General features: G+C 37.2%; 1 protein-coding gene across 2 annotated transcripts in view; it reads left to right on the top strand.

Moving 5' to 3' along the window:
- LOC127435157 (liprin-beta-1-like) overlaps nt 1–19,523 on the top strand; it is a 28,464-nt gene extending 8,941 nt beyond the window's left edge. Inside the window, exons 3-25 of one of the 2 annotated variants that reach the window (XM_051688387.1) lie at nt 1,038–1,243; nt 5,100–5,189; nt 5,339–5,452; nt 7,521–7,631; nt 9,135–9,227; nt 10,060–10,177; nt 10,771–10,832; nt 10,949–11,033; nt 11,937–12,043; nt 12,391–12,482; nt 12,868–12,919; nt 13,427–13,538; nt 14,036–14,165; nt 14,288–14,419; nt 14,495–14,645; nt 14,802–14,910; nt 16,069–16,157; nt 16,232–16,351; nt 16,445–16,570; nt 16,670–16,858; nt 16,971–17,126; nt 18,777–18,842; nt 18,933–19,523. In XM_051688387.1, coding sequence (XP_051544347.1) covers nt 1,038–1,243; nt 5,100–5,189; nt 5,339–5,452; nt 7,521–7,631; nt 9,135–9,227; nt 10,060–10,177; nt 10,771–10,832; nt 10,949–11,033; nt 11,937–12,043; nt 12,391–12,482; nt 12,868–12,919; nt 13,427–13,538; nt 14,036–14,165; nt 14,288–14,419; nt 14,495–14,645; nt 14,802–14,910; nt 16,069–16,157; nt 16,232–16,351; nt 16,445–16,570; nt 16,670–16,858; nt 16,971–17,126; nt 18,777–18,842; nt 18,933–19,007 — 2,585 coding nt within the window. In that variant the 3' untranslated portion in view covers nt 19,008–19,523. Of the gene's footprint in view, nt 1–1,037; nt 1,244–5,099; nt 5,190–5,338; nt 5,453–7,520; nt 7,632–9,134; nt 9,228–10,059; nt 10,178–10,770; nt 10,833–10,948; nt 11,034–11,936; nt 12,044–12,390; nt 12,483–12,867; nt 12,920–13,378; nt 13,539–14,035; nt 14,166–14,287; nt 14,420–14,494; nt 14,646–14,801; nt 14,911–16,068; nt 16,158–16,231; nt 16,352–16,444; nt 16,571–16,669; nt 16,859–16,970; nt 17,127–18,776; nt 18,843–18,932 lie in introns of both variants that reach the window. The other variant, XM_051688386.1, reaches the window with a different exon arrangement.
- The last annotated feature ends 4,267 nt before the right edge of the window (nt 19,524–23,790 follow it).

The raw sequence follows: 23,790 nt of genomic DNA, 5'->3' as shown, positions 1-23,790 counted from the left end.
CATAGTGGAAAACAAATTGTGCAAAGTCTTAGATTCCAAAAGATTTTAAGTTTCATTACTGAAGTGAAGAGCCTCGGATAAGAGTATCTTGCCAATTAAATGGGTGAAATAAATTTTTTGACTAAGTGCAATATTGGTCTCAAAAAGCAGGCTGCACACTTTCAGAGGGTAGTGATGAATGATTTGTTATTTATGTGTCTACAAGCAGAAATGAAATAAGAAATAAAAAAAGCAGTTATAGCAGTTAATATAGTAATTATCTGACACTCAAACATAAAATGTATATTGGTCAATGTTCAGTTTAATTTTTGGGGCAAAATTGCAATAAATTTTTTTTAGATTTGTTAAAAGCTGAAAAACAACTTTCTGCCGAGGCTGTTGTGTGTTGTGAGTGACATTACGAGCTTTTCCACTGCACTGATGAAATCTAATGCTTTTTCAATATGCTTTCACAATGCTGTCTATCTTTGGGAACATCAGGGACACATCAGAGAGAAATGAATGTCTTTGCTTGGAGCAGGAGTGAGGCTTTTGAAGGTTGTACTTTTCCACTCTGTAATTACGTCCCACTGTTAACCTCATCTGACAATACGCCACTAGAGTAGTCATGCCAAGTCTTCCAACCTGGGTTTTGTATTGGTCAGTTTTGAAAATGGCTATAGCAAATCCATACTGACTTAGGGACCATTCACACAGATCGTGTTCTTGCATTAAATAACAGCTACAGTAGATGCAGCGCAGCAGAATGGAACAGAACACATTTTGAAAAGTTGAACCTCTTTTAACTTGAGAATGTGTTTTAAAAATGGCATATGGTGTGATGAGATGCAGCAGCATAGTCTAGCGCATATTTACATAGACCGCCAATTGCATAATAAAGATGGACGCCTTTATGCATCCTAATAGCACATTATTCTTTCTCAAACTTTTTTAGTACTTTGGAATATCATTGATTATTAAATGTATGATTTCTTTACCCATAACTGAACAAAAACCATAAATCCCTTCACTTATACACATTTCTGTTTTTGCTAAAGGTTCTAAGGCAATGGGCTACACCAATGGCCTATTTGATTGTCAGTCACCGACTTCGCCCTTCTTGGGCAGCCTCCGGGTGCTGCACCTCCTGGAGGATCTGAGGGTGGCGCTGGACCTGATGGATCCAGAGGAGAAGGAGAGTCTGCGCAGTCAGGTGTCTGAAACCACAGCTGAGGGTCTGGCAGAGTGGCTGAAAGGTCGACTGGTGGGTGTTTCTTGGATTAAGAGTGTTGTTTAAGTTGCAGGCGGTAAGGGGTCATGCAAAGGTAGTCCCAATCATGTTATGTTGATGCCTTTGCATTGATCAAACAATACAAAAAGTGTCTTTGAAAGGGAATATGTTGTATATTTCCAGATTATTGAACATAAGCCACATCATTGGCACTACAGTCCACAGCAATCCATTTTGCAATTGAATTTGTCAATCTGTCTGAGATAGATTTATTATATGGGCTTTTCTAAGGATGCGTCAATGTACATGTGTCAGATGAATGCTTTTGGAGCATCTCACTATGGTTGTATTTAGGGATGCACAGATCGATCTGCCGATATTTGTCTTAAATCCGTGATCAGCGATAGGCTGATAGGCCGATCATGCCTAGATTTAGGGGCGACCTTTTTTGCAGCAGGCAGGGTATCACACATACACTGCTCCTCTAATGAATGAGCTCTTGCTCAGCCATTGAAGTATGACAGAGTGGCCTTTGGAGGGTGAGTTGTTGGCAATTCTAAGAATTCACGAATTTAAACTTTCAGACATGATGTAATTCACATGAATATGGTGTTTTATTTTTAAAAATGTGTAAGAATTACACGTGTATGAATATTAGTTACATTAATCCAATTTTTGATTTAAAAAATGTATTAGTATATGTTGTAACTAACATTAAGTTCATTAGTTCATGTTAACTACATTAATGTTGTTAAAATATGTTAACAAATGGAACCTTTTTGTAAAGTGTTACCGTAATTTTACTGTGTGGGGCATAAACACATTCAGCAAAAAAAGGAACGTCCCTTTTTCAGGACACTGTATTTTAAAGATAGTTTTACAGATCTTTATTGTAAAGGGTTTAAACAATATTTTCCATGCTTGTTCAATGAACCATAAACAATTAATGAACATGCACCTGTGGAACGGTCGTTAAGACACTAACAGCTTACAGACGGTGGGCAATTAAGGTCACAGTTCTAAAAACTTAGGACACTAAAGAGACCTTTCTACTGACTCTGGAAAAACACCAAAAAAAAAAAAAAAAAAAAAAAAAAAGATGCCCAGGGTCCCATTTCTGTTAGTCACATGTCTGTGAAACTTGGACAGTTTATGACTTGGTTGTTGAATCTTTTTATGTTCATAAAAATATTTACACATGTAAATGAAGTGAGAGGACATTTCTTTTTTGCTGAGTTTATAACTGCAGCATATAACTTGCAAAAGTGTGGTAAAGGGCACTTTAAGAAAAAAATAGGTATCGGCCGATCTTGGTGTTAAAAAAATCGGAGATCGGTATCGGCCTCAAATTTCCTGATTGCACCACTAGTTGTATCATGCCATGAACAGCGTTTTTGGTTACTGTGTCAAGTTAAACGTAGTTTGAAACTTAGAAAAAACACGTCTTTAGATTCCTTTATTTGGAATTGCAGAAATGTGGTTTGTTGCATGTTGATTATACAGCTGGAGTTTCTCTTACTGCCCCCTGCTGAAAACGTGGTATTTCATGCTTAAATTCTCCAGTGGTAGGAATATTCCTTAAGGCGCGGTCAAACTTACCTTTGCATGGCGAAATTCCACGGACGAAGAAGGCGTGGGCGGATATTTCAGCCAGGGTCAAAAAAACGGTTCAAGGAACGAAAATTGAAAATGACATTTTTGCCAGAATGTAACTGAAAACCAGAACAAAGTGATGTTCAGTTGTTCCAGAGAGAAAACTTTACTCTGGTTATAACCAGTTAATTTTGTTCCGATAATTTTTTCATGGAACTAAAGGCCTAAGGGTTTATCACAGTATATTTTTGGGACTACACCACTTCATGTTGCCCGCAAAAATGAAACATGCTTTGAACCTGAAGGAAACCGCTGCACCACACATTTCTTTGCCTAATTATCCGTCATGGATGTCGTATTCTGTGAATGAAGACCTTTTTAACAACTATGTATACTTACTACATATATATGCATGATTATTTCAGATACAATGAAAACATTATTAGATGTAAAAAGTACTTTTCACGGTTGTTTTCAAGTCTTCACTGAATTATTGTTACATATGATGCATTAATACAGATTTGATGCTGCCGGGTTTTGACTCCGAAGCAGATCTGTAATTAAAATTTAATTACAGCTGCGGAACTTTTGAACCAGTACGAAAAAATACAGTTTTTGCTCAGAACGAACCAAAATGAAAAACATTTAGTTTTTAGTCCCTGATTTCAGCGCATGTGAAACCAGCATAACATTTATTGCAGAGCTGCCTTTTTTCAATGCTGCATTTTTAATCTGGAAGAGTGAAGTTAAAAAGAAACTTTTCACTAAAATTACATCCCTGTCCATTGTGAATATTCAGTGTAGCTGTGTACAAAGCACCGCCCACACAGAGGTCAGTGCCAAACCAAGCAACTTCATATTGCTCAACGCAGCAAATTCGCCTGTCAAAGTTCATCAAATTTGAACTCCACACGAAATCCGTGAAGGGAAATTCTTTGCCACTGGAAGTCCATTCCGTGAAATTCACAATAACGTGGATTCCCATTAAGATTACTGAATCGCCTGTGGAATTTCACTGTGTGAAGATAAATGTGATGAGTAATTGCATAAATTTTTTAACATGTTATTTTTTTATATACTTAATCACACTGAATTTACACTGTTGTAGATTTAATATCAACAAGATCCAAGAAAAAAATAAGAAGCTTTAATTGAGCTAAAGTCCCATCACATGGACATGTGCATCACTCGTACATAGTAAAAGTCAAGCCCCCTGCTTTGATTTTGAATTTTTTTTTATGGATAATCCTGACATAAACTAAGAAATTACTGACACTGTAACATTGCTGTTGTAAACAGTATTCAAATATCAGAGCTGGAGTTTGTCCAGATTAAGCAGAATTTTAATGATAGTATCATGCAGTGAATGTAAACAATGCCAGTCATGAGGCTACAATCTTTGCTAGTATAAACGGGTTAAAAGGTTTCAACTTTAGGATATTGTTTTGTGAAACTATGTCCTATGCGTTTTGTTACTATTATGGTTGCACTTTTATTAATCCTTTTGTATGAAGCTGTGTACAGTTTGATGGAAAAATTCCTTTGCAGTATAATTATTTCTGCATAATTCCTCTGAAGGGAAAATATCATAGACCGTTTTCTTTATAATGTGTGTGTCTGACATATGTCTCCCTGTGCATTTTCCATCCTTAAATCCAGCCACAATTCATCTGGATTAGGCACATTTCGGCTTCCCAGCCCCTTTTTCCATATTCAGCCTGAAGCAATGCTTGCTTTGTGCAATTTCCAGTACTGGGAATCAGAATCTTGCGATGTGAAAACCAACTAGGCTCTCACATGCTTCTCATATTCCACAATTTGATGTGTAGAAACTTAACATGACTCATTCGGCAGCATGTGATTTCTTTTTCAGGTCCCTCCAGCATTTGCCTGTATATGGTCATTTCAGAATGTACTCCGGTTTATATAATGGTGTTTTGTTGACCGTTTAGAGCCTGAGAGAAGCAGAAGCAGTGTTTTTGACCCTTTGACTTAAATCTGATGTGTCTATTTGGAAAAGTGTCAGTCAAAGGTTTGGACACACCTACTCATTTATTATGACTATTTTGTACATTTTAGAATAATGGTAAATTTATCAAAACTAATTACAATATAACAAATCAAAACTAGCTTATTTTTAATAATAATAATAATAATAATCTAAACTAATTTCAACATTTAAAAGGATCATGGAAAACATCAATTCAGTCAAGTGTGTCCAAACATTTGACTAGTAGTGTATGTTTAATGTAGAATAAAACTATGTCAAGTGCTCTAAGAACTTGTTTGTTTTCAGACCAATGGCCATGGATCTGCAGGAGAGAATTTGGTCTATCAGGAGCAACTCTCTCGCTTGGAAAGTGACAAAGAATGTCTAGTGCTCCAGGTGTGTTGTCAAAAACAAGTCGAGTATCAGACTTTACTGTATGGGATTTCTTATTGTGCTCTTATTAGCTGTGAGGCTGAATAATGCCACTGTTGTTTTCTAAATGTCACACATCACACAGAATCTCATTTTGCTCCCTAATGTCTCAGGTGAGTGTTCTGACAGACCAGGTGGAGGTTCAGGGAGAAAGGATAAGGGATCTAGACACGTGCCTTGAGGAACACCAGATGAAACTGAATGCCACAGAAGAATTACTTCAGCAGGTGTGTGACCTCTTTTAAGGCTTATGTACAGTGGCAAAGATGCACTGTATTTGGGTCATGTCGTAAAAATGGTCACTCTTCCACTCTTTTCTTGGCTTCTCTTTTCAAAAAAAAGAAAAAAAGTGCTGTCAAATTAAAATGTGGAAAAATTCAAATATTTGTCATATTTAAGATAAAAGGCACATTCAAATGCTAAAATGAGCATTAAAATTCTGGATGTGTGCCAAGCATTTTTGATGACTTAACGGACCGTTTAGACCGATCGCATTCTTAGGCTTAAACAGATGCAGTGCAACGAATAAAACAGAGAACGTCTCGAGATGCGTTTTAAAGGCTGAATTTTTTATTTAAAATTGACACCACGAAGAATTAGGTGCGTACATACAATTCTATTTAATGAAAAACACTGACGTTCCGACTGTATTTTGAAGCTTGAGTCTGTGGTTGTACTATGGCACTGGAATAGGCTACTGTGCAACACTTACCATCTATTGAAGTATTAGTTTTCTTGTTTTACTTTATTATTTTATATTTGAAAATATGCACTGGCTAAATCTTTATCATTTTACTCACTTTTGTTAATGGCCAGAATGTTCTTTGCAATAATCAGTCCCTCAAGGATTTTGTGAATGCAAGAATTTATGCAACTACTTTATGCATTATTTGCAGTAGCTTGCAATTTTGTATAATCTCTGCAATTTTTCTGCATATTCTGTGAATCTGAGGTAATCCGATCACGTTTCTCCATTTTTGACAGCGGCCAAACAAATGCTCGAAGAAAGCTTAACACAGTTGAGACATCCATCTGCACTGCCGCCATTATCTTAGCTCCACATAGTGTTGCAAGCTGTCTCGTATTAGCCACGACATCCTCTATTTTGGTCAAAACGATGACGTCCCGTGGTTAAGAGCCAGGACGCTCAAGAGGGGATCCTATTGCACGTACTATAAATCCTTGTCTAATCACTCGCGAGACAGCGCATTTTCATCCCAGCTAGCGTTTAATCTTCACACACTGAAATGTAGTGTGAAATTTAAAGTTCTCAATAATTGCAGGTATCTCAAGTAATCGTGGTTAGATGAAATGATCACGATCAGGTGAAGCAGTAATCGGAACAGGCCTAATTATTGAATACTAATTTTTGCTTACAGTTTTATTGTAGGTCTACTATTTTAAACTTACCAAAGTTTACTTGCGTTGTCTGAGGCAGAACATTTTAATATAACAATTAAGTTTCTTTCATTGAATCATGGGTTTCATATTTTTTTGCTTGCCAACTCTATATTCAGTTATTATGCACTAAAATATTTATAGGTAATTGCACTTATACAGTACTGTCATTGCCACAAATTACACAAGTATACTTTGATCATTTGTGAGTTTTTACTGCAAAACAACAAAATACGCTGCAAAGGCTTTTTTTTTTTTTTTAAAAGCCTCAGCAAATTCAGTCATTTTGGGCCGCAAAATTCTGGTGAGACTGAATAAACAATGGCTAGAACACAGTGCTGATTGTGAATGTACAGTAAGAGACAAAAATCCCTAAATGATCCCTACCTGAAATAATGTGTTGAAAATTCAAATAGAAATTGAATTTCAATAATATTTCAGTGAAACATTCTAATTTAGTTTCTCATCCCAGTTGACAACCCTATAGTCCACCCAACTTGTATGCTATTTTGGATACAGCCATACAGTGGTTTTGCATTAGCAGCAGACCAATAAGTTATTCACAAAAAATCTTGCCAAATATGACACACCAAAATGCATCGCATCAAGTTGACTTGGATGTCGAGACACACAAGAACCAATGACATTTGTCGATAACATAAAAAAAAATATATATATATTTTCATGGCTTTTTTTTTTTTTTTACCCATTTTTGGAGCTCCATAGCCCCTGTCCCTATTCACTTTATCCTAAACAGTTTGTCATGAAAGAAATAAAATCACACGGCTTTAGAATGGCATGAGGGTGAGTAAATGTTGACAGAATATTATTCTAATCAAAGAAATCTACTGCATTTAACCTAGTCTCCCATGTTTTATCATTATTTGTTTTGTGAAGGAGCTGCTTAGTAGGAGTGCTTTAGAAACTGAGAAACTGGAACTGCTGACAGAGGTATCGAGTCTGAAACTAAAACTGGCCTCTGCAGAGGGGGATTACAGAGAAAGTGAGGTAACGGCACACTTTTGCACATACTGTGTCTGAATTTCTATGCTTACATTTTTTCTTTTACTTCTGCTGTGTCTGTAAGTGTCCTTGATGTAAATTGCAGAGAGCACATTCTGTTAATTTTCACATGTACAATATTGCTAGCTTAAAGCTGAAGGACTTTATTGTTTTCGACAGGGACTAAAAATGAAATGTTTTTCATTTTGGTTTGTTCTGATCAAAAACAGAATTTTTTCATTCTGGTTCAGAAGTTCCGCAGCCTCCCTTCCAAATGGTAACCGGTTAGAACACAATAAAAGAACGGTTAATAACATTCTTTTTATAATGACAGTACTCTGTGCTAAGGTGAGGGTGAAATACCAATTGCAGTGTTGCCAGATCTCACAAGAGAAATAAGCAACCTCTCTGGAAAAACAAGCCCAAAATAAGCCATCTGCCTCACCAAAATAAGTGAAAATAAGCAATTAAGTTTTATCATGTGTATTGGATATATCAGCATAGAAATCATAACAAGCATACAGTTAATTAACAGTTAAGAATAATTTTAATTAAAGATCTGTTTCTCAGTCAAAACCTGGCAGCATAAAATCTGTATTATTGCATCATATCTGACTTCAGCGAAGACTTGGAAACAACTGAGAAATATACTTTTTACCTCTAATAATGTTTTCCTTGTATCTGTATGAGCCGTGTATGTATATGTAGTGAGTATACATGGTTGTTAAAAAAGGTCTTCATTCATGGAATTTGACATCCACAACAGACAATTAGGCAAAGAAATTTGTGATGCAGCAGTTTCCTTCTGGATCAAAGCACGTTTAATTTTTTTTTGGGTTAACATGAAATGGTATAGTTCCAAAAAATTACTTTGGTTTCATGAAAAAATGATCAAAATGAAATTAACCGGTTATAACTGGTTACCAGCATTTAAAAATAACGTTTTCACTCCGCAACAATTGAAAATCACTTTATTCCTGTTTTCAGTTACATTTCTGCAAAAAATGTAGTTCGTTTTCGGTTTTCGGTTTTCGTTCCTTGAACCATTTTTAGTCCCTGGTTTTCTATGTTAATATATTTTTAATTGTCCTGTCCCAGTTTAATATGCAAATACAATTATAAGTAAGCCATTTGTTGGTGGATTCCCCTGAAAAGTGTATACACTGGCTCTGTGGTGCTTTCAAACAACATTGCTCTATTTGTTTGAGTGTGAGTTAGGGGCTGTTCGGCCAACCAATGGCAGTGTTCGGGGAAACTTGTTAGAAAAATCTCCCTTTATTTTTAGTATTCACATGCATAATTTAGCTTTAATTTTTGTGCATCAAAAGTATTTTTTGCTCGCAAGTATTTACCTTGTAATATCTTTTAGTTTATCAGTTTGCATCTACATTTTGCACATTGTGTACATTGTACACAAAATGTGTATATTTTGCATCCATTCCTTAAACATTTATACTCGTTTGCATTCTTGACCCTTTGACTCATAGATAACGTGGTCTGTCTCCTCAGGGTCTTTATCAGGAGGTGAAAGTCATGCATCTCAAGTTGACTAGCATGGAAGATGAGAGACAAGAGTATGAGAGAAATCTTAACTCTACCAAAGTAAGAGAGCTTCATGGTTAGGTGATACTTACACAACACAAGATTAACAGCACTGAAGTGTAATGGCAAACATTAGTGCATGAATCATTGTAGCACACCGAAATCCCTATGTAGTGTCCCTGTGTATTTCATTCATCCTTCATGGCTAAATATTGAAATGTGTCAAGCTAATGAAGTTTAGACTCATGCTCAAGGCTGAAGAGATTCCTTGTGTAAAATCATGTCAGGAAGGGTGTTACTCCAAAGTTGTAGTATTTCTGGACATTACTGTGCATTACTGTGCCCTGCCTCTCTGTTTGGATTTCTTGATGTCTATGTTTTTGTTTTAATTTAATGTAGTTTTCCCATTGAGTTCTTGAACAGCATTCGTTCATACTGCATAATGGATTACCCATTCTTTTCTTTCCATCCCAGTCACTACAGTGGCCCGAATAGTTTTTGGACAATTAAGCCACACTTAAAATGTATGGATTTCATTGCATTAGATAACAAAACAAAATACCAAAAGATGTGGCATCTGCAAATAAATAATGCTAGCTTTTCTCAGAACTAACTTCACTTTAGCTTTTAAAGTTTCACAGTATCCAAATACATTTGTATTAACTAACTTTGTAAAATGTAATGCTTGAACAGTGTGCTTGTGCTATCTTTCTTTAAATTAAATGCCGCTTGATTAAATATTTTTGTCACATGCAAAGACATTCATTTAAGTGTTGCTAAAGTGTTTAAATACTACTTGGGGCAATAGTTTAGGTATTTTCTGTGATGCATATAAAGGCTGCCATAAATACACAATATGAGAATGTACATGAATGTCGTTTTAATTTTTCAGGAACAGCTGATAGCACTACAGAAGCAGCTGGAGGAGAGAGAGCAGGCACTTAAAAGACTTCAGGATCAGGCTCAACTGGAGCCCATGACCCCAGAGCAGTCGCAAAGCAGAGAGAAAGGTACTGATGTGTGAACATGATGTGGCTATACAACATGCAGCATGGGGGCTCAACATTTAATTATTAAATTCATTTGAAATTTTAGATGGAACTTGTACCTTCATAGAAAATATTTATATAAAAATGTGTGTATATAACGCACAAATATTAAGCTTGCAGCTATTAATTCCATTTGCAGCAGAGGTTGTGCACTAAATGGATGACACCGAAACAAAAACATTTTAGTGCGATAAAGGGCTCTATACTTTCTCCCAACACACTGTAGCCCAAGAAAAACATTGTGTTGGAATGCATGAAGTGTGAAGGTTTCTGTAGTGCGTGTCTAGACGTGTCAAGTTTTTTGAATGACTGTAACCTGATTTTAGCCTGTAAACACTATAAACATTTGTTAGATTATATCAACATTTATTCTACATTGCAAATCATCTTTACTTCCTATATGACACTTTTAATAACTGTGCCATTTCTGGGGCATTTATTTTAGTTATTCCTGAGACATAATGGGATGAAGAAAGGCTTTGCAAACATGTTTATGATTGTGTGCTATAAGATGTTATTTCTGAAGATTTATGAGTTGTTTTTTGTGTGTGCAGATATTGAAGTGCAGAGAATGAGGAGCACTGTTGCGTCTTTAAAGGCAGCTAATGATGAGAAGGTATTGCTGTGGTAAAATCTAATCGCACCACACGCCTGCCAATATATGGGTTACATTACAGAGAGTAGTTTAGAATCTCTTGTTGTGTTGAGTTTGAATCTAAATTTTGTTTTTAGGATCTTAAGATAAAAGAGCTGCAGCAGTCCCTGATGCATTACAAGAGAGTTCAGGATATGGTGATGTCCGTGCAAGTATCGAAAGGTGAGGTTTTCAAGGTTTACTTTTATGTACTTCCATAATTTTAGTGACATTTTGAGGCGCCTCTCAACTAGTGGTCGACCGATATGGGTTTTTCAATGGCAAATGCTGATGAATATCTAGAGAGCAGGATGGCCGATATAAATATCAATAAACATAATATGATATAACAACAGCAAATCAAACGTGCACAATATTTCTAAACTGAAACGAACACTTTATGCAATATTTACTCAAATGTGTATAAACTAAAAACTTAGAGTTGATTATCCATTGGCAAATCTATTGGTAGATTTTGGAACTGACAAAATGGAACGTTAACACTTCTGTTAATCAACCAAGTGAACACTGTTATCTGCCGATAATTGCAAAATGGCCAAATATCGGCCGATTAATTGGCCTAGCTGATATATCGGTCTATCACTACTCTCAACTGGCCAAATATCGGCTGATATTTCCGCCTATCACTACTCTCAGCTGGCCAAATATCAGCTAATATATTGGTCTGTCACTACTCTCAACTGGCCAAATAACGGCCGATTAATTGGCCTGGCTCATATATTGGTCTATCACTACTCTCAACTGGCCAAATATCGGCTGATTAATTGGCCTGGCTGATAAATTGGTCTGTCACTACTCTCAAACACTGTCATGAAACCAACGTAGCTCTGTAGCTGAGACAGAGGAAGTGTATGCAGCTGAGTGTGATGTTATATACAAACATTTGCATCAACCACTAGTCAGTATTAGGATTTCTTCTGATGTTAATTCAGTTTGATCTCAAGTCATCTAATAGAGTAAATCTGAATTTGAATCAAAATATTTCTCACAAAACTTCGGTCACAATCTCTGTGCAATAATTCGGATTTATCCCGTTTAATGAGTGAAACTGTGCTGTTTTCTCAGACAAACCCAGCGAAGAGGACACAATGGAGGGGCTATGTGAAGGGACAGCCACAACAAACACAGATACTGAGAACATCTCCACGGGAGGCACAGAGGAATCTGATGAAGTATGAAGGATCTCTGCTGTCTAACACACACACACGGTTATGTACACAGGATGTTCCTCAGACTTCCGTTAGACCCTCTTCCTTGCAATACTATCACTGTGATGGGCTAACTGAGAATAACTTGAAAATTTTTGAATGGGAATGTCTCTGTTGTTTTTGTTTGGGAGCAGTATCCTGTAGTTTGTAAGGTCATTTTAAACTGGTCACTGGCTGCTACTCTTGTTCATAAAATTTGACTCCTCAGAGGAAATCATTTTTTTAAATGTTCCTCTTTTTTTTTTTACTCCTTTTTGCTTTTCTCTTGTTGAACTTGGATACTTGGTTCATCAGTGTTCTCTCTCTCACAGCCTCACCTCATTCCATGCACAGAACTCTTTCCTGAAGTTGACCTTACCAGTGTGACCACACTTGGACCTCATGCACAAAGAGCTACAGACAGGTCTGTTTACTTGCTGTGGACATGAGGCTATGCCTCATCATGGTGTAAATAGTTTTGTATGTATAAAAGTGTGTTCCAAGCTGTTCCAGTACAGTATATACAGTGAATACAAAGTAGTGCTGTATAAAATTGTATAAAATAGTGTTGCATGAATGTAACATTTTCTTATTTTTTCACATATTATTGTTTGAGATCAAACAATAATTGGTAGATTTCCTGTTGAAGACGCCTCCTCAAATGTATACAGACTCCAGTAGAATGCCACTGATGTGGCAATTAAATAAAAAAGTGTTTCAAATATATGTATATTTATTCCTGTATTTTCCTATATTTATGGTGTGACAGATTATTTTAGATTATTTTATTTTTTATTTTGCTTTTTCAGTGTCTCTGTAGTAAATCAGCCAGAAACGCCTCGTTTGGCAAGCAGTAATGAGGTACTAAATTCAATACTAGATATTTTTGTCTCATATATGTTATTTCTTCTGGTATGTTACTTGGGAGAATTAAATAGTCTTCTCTCTGGCACCTCCTGTTGTTGAAAAATGTCCTTGCAAGCATAATGTTATAAGAATCGTGGCTCCCCCTACAGGTAGAGTCCTTAACAGCATCTCAATACTTAATGACTTAATCGCAAATAATTAGTTGGTCAAGTTATTTCAACAAGAGCCTAACAAAAATAAATATTTACAATAAAACAGCCACAAGGCTACACTGAACTTGCACAAGAATTATTAATGTTTACAATCTGATTCATTATATATGTAGATTTGTTATGGTCCTCAGTAATTGATCTGTAGCATGTAATATCTATAATATTTAGAGATATTATTTGGTAAAGATATTGAATTTTTTGTATTAACAAAGATCTTAACCTGTTGGTTGCAATATTTTAGTATGAAACAAGTAAAAATGGAGGCTCCCCATCCATCTCCCCCTCTCAGCCCACCTCAGGAGGGAGTGAGAGTTTTGGCACTAAGAAAATGCGCTCCTCTTTTGGGCGTGGCTTTTTCAAGATCAGAGGAAACAAGATGGCAAGCAGCGCCCCCAACCTAGGTGAGTTCAGCCAAACACTACCTGTAATTCTTGAATAAGTTACAAGAAGGGCTTGGGCTTGCATTTGTTGAGGATGTACATGTGTTTATGACTTGCAAATGGTTTTATCGACTTGCTAAAGTGATGTGTTAGTAAATAAAAAATGTTTGTGGCAAATTGAAACAGAAATGGATTGTACCGTGTGACATAATTTTAAACAGCAAGTGTTATGAAGCTTATAGCTGTCATGGAGTAACATTATGACTGTAAATTAGTAATTTACTGTTAATAATACAATTATTTGTTGTAATATTATGTTTGGAAAAAGCAATGTTTTAATAATATATTTTAATAAAATATATATTTTTGGCACTTACAAATATGTTGCTAAACAAAAAAACAAAAAAAGCAACCAGTAAAAATAGGGCAAGGGCAAAAATATGAACTATTGTTTAATGATCCCTAAAGGGGAAACATTATGGCTTATTATTAATGTATTATTGGTTGAATGTTGGCAGTTGAGGGGGAACAGAAGGGGACTGAACACTTGGACTTAGCTGGAGCACCACCCAGGAAGCCAAAAGCATTAGACACACTCTCCCCTGAAGGGAAGAAGAAATCAAAGGGGATCATGAAGTTCTTTGGAAGGTCTTTTCTGTATTTAACCTCCATTTTTAACAATGTTTATGTTCTATTTAACAATAACCTGTAAAGGTTATTAAAGTAAAGATAGTAACTGTTGTTGCGCATGTGTATGATCTCTCTATCAGGATGAAGAGAAGTGAGTCCACCTCCTCTGATTTGGATGATTCTCCGGAGTCAGAGTTTAAGAGAGGTGGAGTTCGAGCTACAGCGGGACCCAGACTGGGCTGGTCACGTGACCAGCAGCGGAGCAACAACAAGTATGTATTTTTACATTAATTTGTTTGTTTGTTTTGAGACAGTTTTACATTTAATATTGTTAATATTTCTCTAAGTGAGCTGGACAACCCCTTTGCGTGCTGGAATAAACAGCAGGTGTGTGAGTGGCTGCAGGAGCAGGGGCTAGGGTTGTATATAAACCAGGCGCAGCAATGGATCCGCTCCGGACAGACCTTATTGAAGTCATCACAGCACGACTTGGAAAAGGTCTCCCATACAGCCCCACGTTTTGAAATTAGTCTAACAGATCTCATTTTCATATCCAACTTGTGTCTAATTAATAATTTTCCAAGGTTTATTTTATTTTATTTTTTTTAGGTTAGTCTTTGTGTATGCTATAAGATATTTCTCTTTGTACCTCAGGAATTGGGCATCAGGCACCCTTTACACAGAAAGAAACTGCAACTGGCTCTTCAGGCGCTGGGCTCAGAGGAGGATGCCATGGGTAAACTGGACTATAACTGGGTTACCCGTAAGTGACACCAATCAGTCATCTTTTACTTTTCAAGATTAAAGGGGTCATTATAATGAGAAATCAAATGTTCCTTGATATTTTGTGATAAGAGTTCAATGTACTATGAAACAAACTGTAACTTTAGAGAACTCAAAATGTCCTTCCCAGTCCAAAAATATATTTTTTTAAGACTAAGCTGCATAATTGGCTCATTCCAAACCTCCACAACTTGCTAATGTAAGTCAGATGAATATACACTCACTGAGCACTTTATTAGGAACACTATGGTGCTAATAAAGTGCCCGATGTGGTCTTCTACTGTTGTAGCCTATCCGCCTCAAGGTTCGACATGTTGTGCAGTCTGAGATGCTATTCTGCTTACTACAATTGTACAGAGTGGTTATCCGAGTTACTGTAGACTTTCTGTCAGCTCGAACCAGTCTAGGCATTCTCTGTTGACCCCACTCCGCAGAAATGCCGCTCGCTGGATGTTTTTTGTTTATGGCACCATTCTGAGTAAACTCTAGAGACTGTTCGTGAAAATCCCAGGAGATCCGCAGTTACAGAAATACTTAAACCATAATTTCGGTCTTTGTTTATAGATTTTGTAAAAACTCTAAACCGTGTTGATAGAATAACAATATGTTGGCTTTTTTCAAGCCAACATAATAATAAGGAAGTAGGACGGATATTATTCCAAAACAAATTGGATCTGACCACAAACCAGACAGTAAATGTTTGAGTTCAGCGAAGTGCTGTTTTTAATTATACATGCAAAGAGGTTGTTACATAGAAGTCTTAAAGGAACAGTAGCAAAAAATGATGTTAAGGTCAGATAGCGGGACCTAAATTATTGCTGTTGTTTTTATTTATTTATTTTATTTTTATTTTAAGTTGTTGTTTTTTCATTGATTCTTATACATGATACAGAATAAAACACTGTATGTGGACAGAATCAACCATTATAATTATTGCTGTTTTGATGTAAAAAACAACAACAAAAAAAAACACGTAAAAGTCTCTTTCAACGTTTCATTTTATTTAAAACCGAAGATTTGGTAATAGTATTTCCAGCATTACAGATAAAATGCCTTGTCAGAAGAAAAAGAAAAATACATAAAATTTGTTGTTAATCTGTAATGAAAACACAAAATAATATTTCTAATTATCTCAAAGGATGGCTGGATGACATTGGTCTGCCTCAGTATAAGTCTCAGTTTGATGAGGGCCGGGTGGACGGGCGTATGCTTCACTATATGACTGTGGTAAGTGGTATTCGAGTCAAAATAAAAAATTTTTTGCGTAAGATTCAGGTTGACTTACACAACATGTTGTTTAGGATGACTTGTTGGGTCTGAAAGTGGGCAGTGTGCTCCACCACCTCAGTATAAAGAGGGCCATCCAATTGCTACGTATCAACCGCTATGACCCCAACTGCCTCCGCCGCAGACCGACAGAGGTAGCTCACCCTGCCATGCCACCAACACACACTTTGCACCATTAGTTTAGAGTATGACTATGATTTATTTCTGTATTTCATTCCTCTGACTAGAATAACGTCACACCTGCAGAAATCTGTCAATGGACCAATCACAGAGTAATGGAGTGGCTTCGCTCAGTGGATCTGGCAGAGTACGCACCCAACCTGAGAGGAAGTGGAGTCCATGGAGGCCTTATGGTATATAAAATGAGAATATAACAAAGTGGGACAGGACAGTAGCTGGGAGCATATAAGCAGGTTTGTGCTTCTTCATTCTGTGTTTTCTTTTCCTCGCAGGTTTTAGAGCCTCGTTTCAATGTTGAGACCATGGCCTTGCTTCTTAACATCCCGCCAAATAAGACGCTTTTGAGGCGTCACCTTGCGACCCATTTCCATCTTCTGATTGGTTCAGAGGCACAGAGGCTGAAACAGGAGTATCTTGAAAACCCAGATTATGCTGTCCTCACAGCCACAGCCAAAGTTAAGGTATGCAGCAGCTCTCAAAGTTGCCTCTTTGTCTATTAACATCACTTGTATAGCTTTTCTTACAGCATAGTTGTTCTATAACCTGCCCTCTACCTTCCCTTCCTGCTTTTAGCCAAGGCGTCTGTCATTCGGAGGTTTCGGGACATTGAGGCGGAAACGGCAGGAGGAGATGGAGGAGTATGTTTGCCCCATGGATGTGCAGATGCCTCAGAGCAGCAGTTTCCAAGGCCTTTGCATATATGAGGACAGCTTGGATCAGCTGGAGCAGGTACAGGCAACACCATGGACAATGACAGTGTCATAGTGGTTAACCATACAGGTTAATCATAGTGGAAATCTACTTTCAGTTGCAGCCTTTTACATATAAACTACAATAGAAACGTCCTCTCAATTTCAACTGCTTTCATTTCCAGCAAACTTAACATGTGTAAATATTTGTATGAACATAAAAAGATTCAACAACTAAGACATAAACTGAACAAGTTTCACAGACATGTGACTAACATAAATGGAATGTGTCCCTGAAAAAAGAGGGGGTCAAAATCAAAAGTAACAGTCAGTATCTGGTGTGGCCACCAGCTGCATTAAGTACTGCAGTGCATCACCTCCTCATGGACTGCACCAGATTTGCCAGTACTTGCTGTGAGCTGTTACTCCACTCTTCCACCAAGGCACTTGCAAGTTCCAGGACATTTCTTGGGGGAATGGCCCTAGCCCTCACCCTCCGATCCAACAGGTCCCAGACATGCTCAATGGGATTGAGATCCGGGCTCTTCGCTGGCCATGGCAGAACACTGACATTCCTGTCTTGCAGGACATCATGCACAGAACGAGCAGTATGGCTGGTGGCATTGTCATCCTGGAGGGTCATGTCAGGATGAGCCTGCAGGAAGGATACCACAGGGAGGAGGATGTCTTCCCTGTAACGCACAGCGTTGAGATTGCCTGCAATGACAACAAGCTTAGTCCGATAATGCAGTGATACACCGCCCCAGAGCATGATGGACCCTCCACCTCCAAATCGATCCCACTTCAGAGTACAGGCCTCGGTGTAACGCTCATTCCTTCGATGATAAACGTGAGTCCAACATCACCCTGGTGAGACAAAAATGCAACTCCTCAGTGAAAAGCACTTTTTGCCAGTCCTGTCTGGTCTAGCAAAGGTGGGTTTGTGCCCATAGGCGACGTTGCTGCTGGTGATGTCTGGTAAGGACCTGCCTTACAACAGACCTACAAACCCTCAGTCCAGCCTCTCTCAGTCTACTGCGGACAGTCTGAGCACCGATGGAGGGACTGTGCATTTCTGGTGTAACTCGGGCAGTTGTTGTTGCCATCCTGTACCTGTCCCGCAGGTGTGATATTCGGATGTACTACCGATCCTGTACAGGTGTTGTTACACGTGGTCTGCCACTGCGAGGACGATCAGCTGTCCTTCCTGTCTTCCTGTAGCGCTGTCTTAGGCGTCTTAAAGTATGGACATTGCAATTTATTGCCCTGGCCACATCTGCTGTCCTCATGCCTCCATGCAGCATGCCTAAGGCACGTTCACGCAGATGAGCAGGGACCCTGGGCATCTTTCTTTTGGTGTTTTTCAGAGTCAGTAGAAATGTCTCTTTAGTGTCTTAAGTTTTTATAACTGTGACCTTAATTGCCCACCGTTTGTAAGCTGTTAGTGTCTTAATGACCATTCCACAGGTGCATGTTCATTAATTGTTTGTCATTGAACAAGCATGAAAAACATTGTTTAAACCCTTTACAATAAAGATCTGTAAAGTTATTTGGATTTTTACAAAATTATCTTTAAAATACAGTGTCCTGAAAAAGGGACGTTTCTTTTTTTGCTGAGTTCAGTTAGTTAATTACTAAATCAAACAGAATTATGTTAATTTAATAGTCCAACAATGATGTCACTTTGCAGATGGAGGACTCTGAGGGCACAGTGCAACAGATTGGCACCTTCTCAGAGGGACTCAACAACCTGACTGTAAGTCAACATCATCTGATGCTCTCTGAAAATAATGCACATGTTCGCTGTTCTTTAAATTTTTTAAGTTCTATCTTCTGTGTTCTCCAGAGCATGCTGAAAGAGGATGCATTCTTCAGGGAAGTATCCTCACATCCACCTAAAGCAAGTGCCACAGTTGACTAAAATGTATAAAACTGTCAGTCATCACATATGCTTTTAGCAGTGAAATATCCCAATGCGTTTCAAGCCTCCAGCAAACCTGAGGGTCAGGCATTAAGCTCAACTCAAAGTGAATTCAACTGGCTCTTCAAGTTGCCTATTCCTCAGTATTACACACATTCAACCAAAACACAGTAACCCCCAACACCCAATAGTATAATATGTTCATGAAATGTTATTTATTTGTCCATTTAGGATCTGCGGCATATACCGTAATTCAAACAGCGTTTGAGTGTTTGCACCAAGCTAAAACCAAAGACTACACATGACAAAGGCCAAACATTTGTATACTCTAAATTTTTGTGATGATTTTTTCATGTTTTGATTCTTTTTCAATTGTTTACATAATGTTTATTGGAGGGAACATTTTTCATTTTGCCGGCAAACTATTGATATTGTTATTCCATGACCATATCAGTGAAAACCATGTACTGTGTACTGTTTTAAGCGTTTATGTCAATAAAAAATTGTTTTAAAAGATGCATGTTCATTTTGACTGTCAACTGACTGTTGACGATGGCTACTTTTTTATAAGGTAACATACCGTATTTGTCAGCTATTAGAGTGGAAGTCAGAGTGGAATGTCTTTGAAGTGCTGATTATCTTTTAAAGCTTTTAATCCCAAGGTGCTCTAGAATTGTTACTTGAGATTCTGAGTTTTAAACAAAGCAATATGTCAGAGAATGAGAATATGTATGAGAATGTTGTTTTGTGCTTTAAATTCTGAACTGGAAATTGGAAGGTTCAATCACAAGTTATGCATTATGGCATTTTACATTTCAGCAAGAGAGTCGCATTTTCATATATTTTAACACATGACTGACATACTTTATGGCTTGTCATATAAATTGGTATGTTTGTCACCTGCTTTGTTCCACAGCTTATGTAGGACGATGTTCCAAAATATCCATTTCAGAATGCTTGATGTCCATGTTTTCCTCTGTAAAAGCTTGATTCTTATGACTAATGCAGAGTTCTGGGTACCTTCTTCAGTCCTCATATAAAACTTTAGCTCAGCATGAGTTAATGAAGACTGTGGGATCCTCCAGATGTGGATAAAGACTGGCATGTTCATTGAGAACTGATTTGTACCAACGCACACCCCCCCAGGAACACTGCCAAACACTCCAAACTCAGTGGCCCAGTGGATACACTTTCAACTTTTGTCCCCGAAAGTCTTAGTTTGAATCTGATCATTTTTGTTTTTTTCATCATATGTAACAAAACACCCCCCCTCCCCCAAAACACAATTAAAAAAAAAAAAAAAAAGTCAAATTCAGTGGCTCATGGGATGAATGCTTTCCTTTTGTCCCTCAAAGGTCTGGGTTCAAATCCAGTTCAAACATTCCCAAAAGTCTCAGTTCAAATACAACAATTTTTACATTTCTTTCATTATATGTAACAAAACATCCCCCCAAAAAACACAGTGCAAAACGTCCCATTCAGTGGCTCAGGTGATAAACATTCCCTTTTTATCCATGACAATATTGGTTTGATTCCAATAACCCACCCCCCCCCCAAAAAAAAACAAACAAAAACAATTTATGTGATCCTCTGACAGACCTAAATGAGCGATCAGGGCCTAATCACACCAGTGTACTAAAGATGGAGTAAAGGTATGGTCTTTGGAGCACAATGTCACCATAAGGGGGAGGTTTGTAGAACAGAAATAATTATTTAGACAGAAAATAAATGGATGACAAAAGACAATATCTCTCAAAGACCAAGATTTTAAAAACAGTTGGAGGAACTCAATTCAGTTTATTTGAAATGACTGTGTAGCTTCCATCTTATTGGTTTGTCTGAGAAACTAAAGCCCAGGAGATTGAGTCCAATGACAATATTGCTAGTTCAGAGAATCCCAGATGTTCCCAATGACAAAAAAAAAAAAGACTGAACAAACACATTAACTGAACACCTGCTATGAAATGAGATTTCAAAGCTGAAGCTAGCTCAGTAAATTAGTCTCAGATTGTAATTTAGTTTACTACTGTCTGACTGTAACAATAACGGTTTTAAATCTGAACATTCCATTTTAAGTGTCTTGTCACATTTGAGCTGTTCTGTGTTCTATTCACCTTGTATCAGTCATAGCTGGAAGTAGCAGGAGAACAGTGCTTCCCACAACATAAAAAAAATCTATTAACTAACATTAATACAGTAGTCTATAATTTACAGTGAAACTACAACATCAAAATTACCATTTCTAACTATTCTACTTTGAAACTTGAATAAAAGTGACAGATTCTTATGAAACTTATTCTTCAGTTCCTGCAATGCAACAACTACTCATTAAAAGGTAGTTTGTTATTCTTAAAGGTGTAATTTGTACCACTAGCAACACCAAACAAAACCGCACAAATAATGGTTGCTTTTGGAAAGGTTTCATGAACACAAACCCGACTGTCCCCCCACAAACTCACACCACTAGTTGAGCCAATGTTGCTATCTCAGGCTGGTTGGGATGCTCAAACAAATAAATTGGTAGCACCACAGAGCCACATTGTTTACACATTCCCAGTGGAATCACTAAGAATGGTTTATTTATAGTTACTTATAGACAGTGGCGGCCCATGCATTTTAAATCTAGGCCTTCAGTGCAATTCATGCCATTAAGAAAACACAGTTTCACAATGAATAAGGCACGCTGTGCCTATGGACATCATACATTACGTCGCAGCCAGCAATTGACATTTTAAAAACACATCCATGCACGAAAGCCAAAAACTTTAAGTAAGGCAAGCCTAATTTTAACTGCTGCATGATTTGTGAAATGAACGTCTCCCGAACTGACATTCAAAAATCATATAAATCTACCAAGGAGGTCTATAACACCTGGTAAAGTCTATCTAATTATATTTGCTATTTAAATGTTGCTTGCAATAATTTTTTTTCGTCAGGGTATATGGTTACTTTTCAAAACTTGAACCGACACTGAATGCTCAAGCAGCTTAAATTACACTCAGGCTCCCCCCAAACTGCTGATGTTGCCATAACAAAGTAAAAGCACTTACCAATTTACTTGAAGCGAAAATGAGCCCTCCTTTCCTGTTTAATAAATTAAACAATCTCACTATCATGCAGAACATCTCGGGTTTTTAAATCCATAAGGATCTCTTTCTCAGTGGCGATAGTGGCAGTGACGACAGCCGACCCGTCAGCTTGATCTCGCGCTCTTCGCTTTCGAATTACGTACATCACTTAAAGCATGATTACGTCACTCAAGGCCAGTTAGAAGGTTATGTGTTTAAATGTAAGGGGTATGCATGCTGTGGTAAAGAGGAAAGCTATTTTTTTTATGTAAGAGCTGCAAGACTGACTTAATTTTTGATTGGATGTTAAATTCTGGAAAATGCAATTGACTGTAGCCATGGCTCTAATCACTCCGCTGGGGTTTCAATTTTTTTACACAAATTTAAGGGGCAAATTCTGGAGGTAATGCGTTCAAATGAAGGTAGATGGATCATTATGTCGCTTAAGCAAGACAATTCAACTTTTATTATTTGTAATGTGTATGGCTGTGATTCCTGTTCTGCTAACAAAGCACTTTTTTCTTAAATGACTTCCAAACTGAAGGAAGTACTTTATAAATACTCAGATGTTTTTGTTATTTTAACATAATATCTTGACCTTGGTGTTTGCAAATAGGTTAAAGGTCAAACTTAGTCACATGGTTGCAGAGCACATTAGCAATACCATAAGACTTATCTTAGATCTATTAGACATCACAGATTTAATAATCTAAAGCGATTATTCTTTTCTTACATTTTTATAAAGCTTTCGACACTGTTGAGCATGGATTTCTTATGCAGTCTCTCAAAATATTTGGATTTGGTGACAGTTTTGTTAGTATAATTGAGATGTTTTATAGGGAAATTAGCAGCTCTGTCTTAATTAGCTTTAATATATCTCAGAGATTTTTTATTATCCAAGGTATTAGGCAGTGTTTCCCAATCTCGCCATTCTTATTTATTTTAGTTACAGAGCTATTGTCATCAAGTATTATCCATGAACATAGCTTGGAAGGCATTTCTATTTTTGAAAGAGAACCTAAAATCTCCCAGATGGCTGGTGACACCACTCTTTTCTTAAAGGATAAAAGTAAATTATCCAAAGCTATTGATTTAATTGAACAGTTTTCATGTGCTTCAGTGTTGAAACTGCATATGTCCAAGAGTGAGATAATGTCACTGCATAAAAGTGACGATTCTTTAATTGGAGGTATTTCTGTGAAAGACACTGTAAAGTATCTGGGTATTTATTTAACAAAATATTTAGCAGCGAGACAACAGCTTAATTTTTCTGGCAGAGTTTAAAAAGCATTTTTAACCTCTGGCTCCAAAGGGACCTCTTCCTATATGGTAGGGTTCTTTTATCCAAAACCGAAGGACTATCTCGTTTTGTATATCCTTCACTGTCTCTTTTTGTTAATGATTGAACAACCAAAGGAATTAACAACATTTTTTTAAACTTCATCTGGAAAAACAAACCTCATAAACTTAAAAAAGCAGTATCTTCAAATAGTAGAAAAGAAGGTGGACTTGAAGTGTTAGATTTTCAAAATACTGTAAACACCTTTAAGATTAATTGGCTTAAAATGTGTTTAACCAATCCTAATTCTAGATGTTTTTTTATCCCTAATCATATCTTTAACAAAATTGGTAGCCCCCCTTTTGTAATATAATATAATTACTTACCTAATAAGCTGCTGACTGCATTATCTAAATTTCATCAGCAGGCCCTTCTT

Source organism: Myxocyprinus asiaticus, chromosome 45 (assembly GCF_019703515.2).
Source record: "Myxocyprinus asiaticus isolate MX2 ecotype Aquarium Trade chromosome 45, UBuf_Myxa_2, whole genome shotgun sequence".
NCBI classification, from domain to species: domain Eukaryota; kingdom Metazoa; phylum Chordata; class Actinopteri; order Cypriniformes; family Catostomidae; genus Myxocyprinus; species Myxocyprinus asiaticus.
The sequence above is the reverse complement of the archived record's forward strand: the minus strand, read 5'-3'. Positions and strand labels throughout refer to the sequence as shown.